Source organism: Salminus brasiliensis, chromosome 11 (assembly GCF_030463535.1).
Source record: "Salminus brasiliensis chromosome 11, fSalBra1.hap2, whole genome shotgun sequence".
Lineage (NCBI taxonomy): Eukaryota > Metazoa > Chordata > Actinopteri > Characiformes > Bryconidae > Salminus > Salminus brasiliensis.
In genome coordinates, this window is record NC_132888.1 from 3,714,480 (window position 1) to 3,722,874 (window position 8,395).

Below are 8,395 nucleotides of genomic sequence, written 5' to 3' on the forward strand. Positions count from 1 at the left end.
CTGCATTTACCGGCACCATTAGTACAATAAGCATTCATTTTAGACGGGAGCTACAAAGCTAGAAAAGTTAAAATAGAAATGCTAATGCTAATGCTAATAATGCTAATTGCATGTCCAAATCTTTAAACTCTCCTCAAACCGTCTGGAGGTGTTCAGTATTCTTTAAAGACTTGACTATGTGGTTTCTGACACTGTATGACTCACTGTTAGCTATAAACACATAGCTAACATAGCTAAGCAGTGTTACTTTTATTATTAATATTTTATTTTATTACTAGCCTGAATTCAAATTTTTTGCAGAATTGTCATTTGAGAGCATGTTTCTAAAAGCCGGTCTTCACCCTCTACCTCTTCCCTAGAGTTTGCCGAGTTTTGGACCATACCTCATGGAGAAGAACAGTGCTGTGGCTCAGTATAAGAAGAGTCTGAGGAATGCCAATGCTGCCATTGTGGCGAATAACGATGACGCTCAGGTTTACGCCCCCAAGAAACCTGTGCCCAGTGTGAACGTAAGTGCTTCTTTTTCAAGCTCAGCTTCAAACAACTTTCCTGTCAGAAAGATATTTCAGTGCCATTTGCGCCAGGATGAAAATTTACATTATGGTAAAATGTAAGGATGCACTGACTGGGCTCGACTGTAATGGAATACAAGTAATGGGAACACACTTTCAGAATACAGAAGTGAGGTGGAGGTGTCTGTATTCAGCCCACATTACATTCTCGATATGAGAATACGGCCAGTGTTTACATTATATTTAGTAAAATACCAAATTGGTATACAAATAAAGCCTATATATATATATATATATATATATATATATATATATATATATATATATATATATATATATCATGTGGAGTCCCACAGGGTTCAATTTTGGGGCCTATGAAAATGATAGCGGTGTCATAATGTGAGTGACAAATTGTGGGCTTACATGCAGGGTCTAAGGGGTTAATACATTTAACTGATTTAAAGGATTTTCTTACAGGCAGAATGAGTTAAAACCTACATGGACAAAAGTATTTGGACAACTGCTCATTCATTCTTCTAAAATCAAGGGTATCAAAACAAGTTTGTCCTGCTTTTGTTGGAATAACTGTCTCTACTGTCCAAAGAGGATGAGGGCTTTCTACTAAAATATGGAGGAGCATTGCTGTGAGGAATTACAGGTTGCATTCAGCAACAAGAGCGTTAGTAAGGTCAGGATGATGATGGATGATGCTGGAACACCACCCCACCTTATCATCCCCAACTCCACAATTTCTCCCAAAAGTACTGGATGGAGCTCCACCATCATTCCAGAGAACACAGTTCTTCCACGGCTCCACAGCTCAATGTTGGGGGGCTTTTTACCCCTCTAGTCCACGCTTGGCATTAGGTCTATTGGCGGTACTTCTCTACAGGGACTAGATAAGCTGTGTGTGTGTGCATTTGCACATCTGTGTCAGCAATGGGTGCAACTTATGTAGCTGAAGGGGTGTCTACAAACATTTGGACATATAGTGAGATCTTGTCGGTGAGCTAGTCTGAAGAACAGAGCTCGGTTCCTCCAGGGTTCTCCTGGACACCCCCCCCCCCCCCAGTCCAGCCAGCACAGCGTGGAGGATGTGTTCAACTCCATCAGCAGCAGCAGCAGCAGCAGCAGCTCACCTGATTTACCATCATTAAACCCTGATTTACCACCAAACCAGGTGTTGATCTGAGGAGAATTCTAAATAATACTAGACTCTATGAGAGAGGAGAACTTTGGAGATGTTCTAATGATGAACACAGTGATGGAGAACCTCCACCACTTTCTGTAGGAGTGTTATTATTAGTGTTTTTTATAATATCAGTGATTTACTGAGCTGATAAGCAGCTTTACTGCTTTACGATTTCTCAAATTAGCATTTATTGTTGATATCAGCCTCCAAACACACCCATACCAACCCATACTGATGCGCCATCTCTAGTTCTAACCGTTCAGCTGATCCCAAAACAGGTGTAGACAGTGCTGAGCTCGGTCTGAGACTACAGCTAACACTAGGGCCTGAACGTCTCTCTGTGTTCCGTCTTTGTGTCTAAACTCCAGTCCTGTAAACCAGACTTTAATAAACAGCCGGGCCGAAGCCTCGCTGGGGGGAAAGTTAAGTTCCAAGACTGAGAAAGACAAATGGGAAATGGAGCGATTGTTGTAGCCCTGATTTAATAAAGCACTCTCGTTGTATTTCCTGTGGGCATTTCCCTGTGTGCAGGATGTGATTGCGAAGGCTCTGAAGCACATCGGGGCCTACCAGGAACTGGACAACAAGGACCAGGTCCAGGCTCTTATTGATCCGGAGATGTGCATCAACTGTGGCAAGTGCTACATGACCTGCAACGACTCTGGATACCAGGTACCTGATCGGCTCTGACACGGCACCTGAAATCGAACAAAACACCTCTGTTTACACAGTGAGCTGCCTTTACTTACAGTCACCAGCGTCACCAGGACGTCTGCTGTCTCTGAAACGGTGACTTTATAGAAGAAAGAAAGGAAATAAAAAAGGAAAGGAAAGAAAAGTGAGGAAAAAAGGAAAGAGAAAGAAAGGAAATGGGAAAAGTGACAAAGTGGAAAAGGAGGAATGGCAAGGAAAGAGAAAAGAGAAGGAAAAGAAATGAAAAAGAAGAAGAAAAGGAAAAGGGAACGAGAAAGAAAAAGAGAATAAAAGGGGAAAGCGGAAAAGGAGAAACTGAAGAACAATGAAAAAGGAATGGAAAAGAAAAGGGGGAGAGGAAGAAGGAAAGGAAAAAATGAATGAAAACGGAAAAAGGAGGAAAGGAAAAGAAAGAGAAAAGAAATTGAAAAAAAGGGAAAAGAAAAAGGGAGGAAAGAGGAGAGGAAAAAGGGAAGGAGAAAAAAATAGAAAAAACAAAAAGGTGGGAAAGAAAAGGGGAAAATTGGAAAGGAAGAAAGAAAGAAAAAGGGAAAGTGAAGTAAATAAAAAATAAAAAGGAAAAACAGAAAAAGGAGGAGCGGAAAGGAAAAAGAAAAAGGGAGGAAAGGGGGGAGGTAAAAGGGAAGGAGAAAAACAACAGGTAGGTGGGGAAGAAAGAGAAAAGAAAAGGGGAAATTATAAAAAAGCAAAGAAAGAAAGAAAGAAAAAAGAAAAGTAAAAGAAAGAAAAAGGAAAAATGTAAAAAAAAAAAAAAAGGAAAAAGAAAGAAAATTGGAAAATGAGGATCAGAAAGGAAAGAGAAAAGAGAAGGAAAAGAAATGAAATGGAAGAAGAAAATTAAAAAAAATAAATAAAATGAAAGGAAAAAGAATAAAATGGAAAAATGGAAAAGGAGAAACTGAAGAAAGAAGGAAATGGAATGAAAAAGAAAAGAACAACTATGGAAAGGGGAGAGGAAAAAGAGAAGGAGAAAAAATAGAAAAAAACTAAAAGGTAGGTGGGAAAGAAAGAGAAAAGAAAAGGGGAAATTGGAAGAAAGAAAGGAAAAGGAAGAAAGAAAGGAATAGGGAAAGTAAAGGAAAGAAAAAGTAAAAAGGAAAAAAACAGAAAAAGAAGGAAAAGTGGAAAAGGAGGAATGGAAAAGAAAAAGAAAAAGTAAGGAAAGGGGAGAGGTAAAAGGGAAGAAAGAAAAAAACAAAAAGGTAGGTGGAAAAGAAAGAGAAAAAAGAGGAAATTATAAAAACGTAAAGGAAGAAAGAAAGGAATAGGGAAAGTAAAAGAAAGAAAAAGGAAAAATGGAAAAACAAGGAAAGGAAAAGGAAAAAGACAAAGTAAGGAAAGGGGGAGAGAAAAAGAAAGAAAGAAAGGAAAAATGAATGAAAACGGAAAATAAAGTAAAAAAAAACCCACAAAAGCAGGAAAGAAAAAGAAAGAAATAAGAAAAAAGGAAGGAAACATGTAACAGAAAGAAAAAGGGAACATGAAAGACCATGAAAGAGGAAAGAAGAAAGAGAAAAAGAGAACGGAAATAAAAATGGTAAAGGAGCAGTGAAAAGAAAGGAAAAATAAATAAATAGATAAATAAATAAATAAAATGGGAAAATGTAAACTGAAGAATAAAGGAAAAGGAATGGAAAATAAAATAAAAAACAATTGGACAGAAAATGGACAAAAGGAATAAAAAGGAAAACAGGAATGAAAAAGAAGGAAAGCAATAGAAGAAAATAAAAAGAAAAGTAAAAATGTATCTAAAGGAAGAAAACAAGGAAAAGGAAAGAATCTAAGCAAAGGAATAGAAAGGAAAAGAGGAAAAGTGTCACATTCATGAGAATCAGTAATTCCAGCTCCTTTCAGTCTGTTTTTAGTTCGTATTATAATAAAGTACCTCCTCTTCCTCCACTCGTTCGGGTACCGGTGAGAACTGGTCTGGAGTTATCTTTGTTATAGCCAGTGATATCTGAGATTTGAAGGGTTAAGGCCTGGGCAGCAGTGGGCTTTCAGAAGACCTATGGACTTGCAGCACAGATTGTGGGATGGATAGAGAGGCACAGATCAGGAGACAGATATAAAAATAAGGTCTGAAAGGCTGCAGATATCCCTTGAAACATGTATGGCATATGGTGGCATCTGGCTGCACCAAAAGCTTTCCTATATCAGGTCATCCCACCAGACTGTATAGAGACCACCAGCATCCAGCCAAAGGCCTTGATGTCACAGGGTGATTAGTCTGTGCGTGAGGTTGTAAAAATATCACCCTGCAAAGTTCAGGGCTGTAAGGAGGGGTGTCAAGAAGAGAGTCACAAAGAGGAGTGAAGCCAGAAGGCAGATGGTGTCCTTGAAGTAAAGCCTGCTGCCTCCGTCCAGAACCCTGAAATTGCTGGAGGGAGTTCATCTATTCAACATGACCGTGATCCCCAGCATCCGGCCAAAGATACAAAAAAAAAGCTAAACGTCTTCAAGTGGCTCCGTCAGTCCAGCTGAAACCCTGTGGAGGAAGTTTCAGAGTGGAGTTCCTCACAGTCTGGCTCTTCTCAGCTCTCTGAAGGGAAAGACAGTTCTATTATCTGTTATAAATACTCAGTATCTGCTATTTACTATAAAGTATCTACTATAAATACTCAATATCTGCTATTTATTATTCATTATCTACTATAAATACTCAGTATCTGCTATTTACTATAAAGTATCTACTATAAATACTCAGTATCTGCTATTTATTATTCATTATCTAATATAAATACTCAGTATCTGCTATTTACTATAAAGTATCTACTATAAATACTCAGTATCTGCTATTTACTATAAAGTATCTACTATAAATACTCAGTATCTGCTATTTATTATTCATTATCTACTATAAATACTCAGTATCTGCTATTTACTATAAAGTATCTACTATAAATACTTAGTATCTGCTATTTACTATAAAGTATCTACTATAAATACTCAGTATCTGCTATTTACTATAAAGTATCTACTATAAATACTCAATATCTGCTATTTATTATTCATTATCTAGTATAAATACTCAGTATCTGCTATTTACTATAAAGTATCTACTATAAATACTCAGTATCTGCTATTTATTATAAAGTATCCACTATAAATACTCAGTATCTGCTATTTACTATAAAGTATCTATTATAAATACTCAGTATCTGCTATTTATTATAAAGTATCTATTATAAATACTCAGTATCTGCTATTTATTATAAAGTATCTACTATAAATATTCAGTATCTACTATTTCTTATATACTATCGATTATAAATACTCAGTATCTGCTATTTATTATACAGTATCTACTATAAATATTCAGTATCTACTATTTCTTATATACTATCTATTATAAATACTCAGTATCTGCTATTTATTATAAAGTATCTATTATAAATATTCAGTATCTACTATTTCTTATATACTATCTATTATAAATACTCAGTATCTGCTATTTATTATACAGTATCTACTATAAATATTCAGTATCTACTATTTCTTATATACTATCTATTATAAATACTCAGTATCTGCTATTTATTATAAAGTATCTATTATAAATATTCAGTATCTACTATTTCTTATATACTATCTATTATAAATACTCAGTATCTGCTATTTATTATAAAGTATCTATTATAAATATTCAGTATCTACTATTTCTTATATACTATCTATTATAAATATTCAGTATCTACTATTTATTATATACTATCTATTATAAATACTCAGTATCTGCTATTTATTATTGAGTATCTACTATAAATACTCAATATCTGCTATTTATTATTCAGTATCTACTATAAATACTCAGTATCTGCTATTTATAATACAGTATCTACTATAAATACTCAGTATCTGCTATTTATTATTGAGTATCTACTATAAATACTCAGTATCTGCTATTAATTATAAAGTATCTACTATAAATACTCAATATCTGCTATTTATTATACACTATCTATTATAAATACTCAGTATCTACTATTTACTATTCTATCTAATCTACTAATTAGTATTAGTAAATACTCAGTATCTACTATTTACTATTCTATCTAATCTACTAATTAGTATTAGTAAATACTCAGTGTCTACTATTTATTGTTCAGTATCTACTATACATACTCAGTATCCACTGTTTATTATACAGTATCTACTATTTATTATTCAGTATCTACTATGAATTTTGTATTATCTACAATACATCTACAATGACTTATCCAGTGTGTACTAGAAATACTAAGTCAATACTGGATCATTTTTAGTAGGTACTAGATTATCCGGTATCTACTATAAAGTATGTATAACTATAAATTATTCAGGATCTAATTTTAATTTCACACCATCTACTATAAATTATTTAATTTATGAAGTATCTGGTAGACACTATGAATAAATTTAAATATTTATAAATTTTAGGGTCACTTAAGAAATTATTCAACATTTCATACGAAATATTCAGTAAATAATATGACCTATTCAGTATCTCTGGTTAATTATTCAGTATCTACTATATTGTTCAGAAATTGTTCAGTAATTAATATGGAATTAATGCGTGATCCATACAAACCCGTAAACCTACAGATCCAGTAATGGAAAAGACTTCAATGGGTGTCCGCACGACATAACAAGAATGTTGTTTTATTTTTGCTTAATTTATATAAATAGGAACTTTCAGAATGATCAGCAGATGAATTCAGGCTTAAGTAATTCATATTTCTGTTTGTTTGTTGGTCTGAAATTTGCGAGGTCATTTTTTCACTGTACGAGGGTTAGTGTAGCTAACAGCTGACAGAAGCTTAAAGCCAGACGTTTAGAATCACACACTCTCCTCGAAGCGTGTGGAGGTGTTCAGTAATGTCTAATAGGCCTGATTAAGGGGTTTCTGCCACTGTATGACTCACTGTTATCTAGAACTATGGCCTACAGGCAGAAATGAAGCCACTGGTGCTGTTTGTACCTGTTTACTGCTGCACTGTTGCCCAGTGTCACCGCTCTACACAGACTCATCCGTAAGTGAGCGAAGCAGAGTGTTCACCTTAAAGAAGGCTGCATGTCTCTGTTGTTGTTGTCTTTTCCCTCTTCCTTGAAAAGCTCTCTCCTGAGTGGGGGAAATCCTCCTATGGAGAGTGGGTAATTGCTCTAATGTAATAGCCCCCCCTCTCCCTCCTCTTCTTCTTTTTCAGGCTATTAAATTTGACCCTGAGACCCATCTTCCTGTAATCATGGACAGCTGCACCGGCTGCACTCTCTGCCTTAGCGTCTGCCCCATCATCGACTGCATCAGGATGGTTACCAGGGCAACGCCGTACGTGCCTAAGAGGGGCCTGCCTCCAGTTAGCCCCGTTTACTAAAGCAGGCCGTGAGCTCTTACCTGACCACAAAAAAAAAGAAGAGGGAGGGAAAGGCTGGAAAACGGAGGACCGGCACAGAATCTGCTCGTAATTGTTGTGTAGAAAAATTACCTTTATTATGAAAATGAATAATTAGGTGGTAGAAATAATTGCCTCGTATTCCCAAGCCTGTTATGCAGAAAATAATTGCACCAGCCCGAAAAAATAGTTGCATTATTTGGAAAACAATAGCCCGCAGTGTTGATGTTTAGCATTGTCCATCTCTCTAAGGTGTGCATATCTGAGTGGGATCAGCTCAGGCTGGAACAAGTGACAATATGTGAGGATTCTGTAGACTGGGTTATCATAGAAAAACACGTATCTCCATTTTTACCATTTTTCACTTATTAACATAATGTGAGTCTTGCAGTTGTGCTTTACATTGTCTCAGAATTTCCCGATGCATGGACCAATAGAAATACTCTAAAATGACTTTTTCCATTGACGTCCATTTATGGTTCAGAAGGGGTTTCTTCTCTTCGCTATGTTGGAGATACAAGTTGTTTTGCTCAACAGCAGCGATATGTATATTAATACAATTCCTGCTTCCTCATCCACCTTATATGTTAAATGTGATTCATAAATAT

At 35.7% G+C, this 8,395-nt stretch overlaps 1 protein-coding gene across 1 annotated transcript in view; it reads left to right on the top strand.

Annotated features, from left to right (window-relative positions):
• dpydb (dihydropyrimidine dehydrogenase b) overlaps window positions 1-8,121 on the top strand; it is a 236,856-nt gene extending 228,735 nt beyond the window's left edge. Inside the window, 3 exon segments of the mRNA XM_072691448.1 lie at window positions 360-509; window positions 2,236-2,376; window positions 7,602-8,121. Coding sequence (XP_072547549.1) covers window positions 360-509; window positions 2,236-2,376; window positions 7,602-7,769 — 459 coding nt within the window. The 3' untranslated portion in view covers window positions 7,770-8,121.
• The last annotated feature ends 274 nt before the right edge of the window (window positions 8,122-8,395 follow it).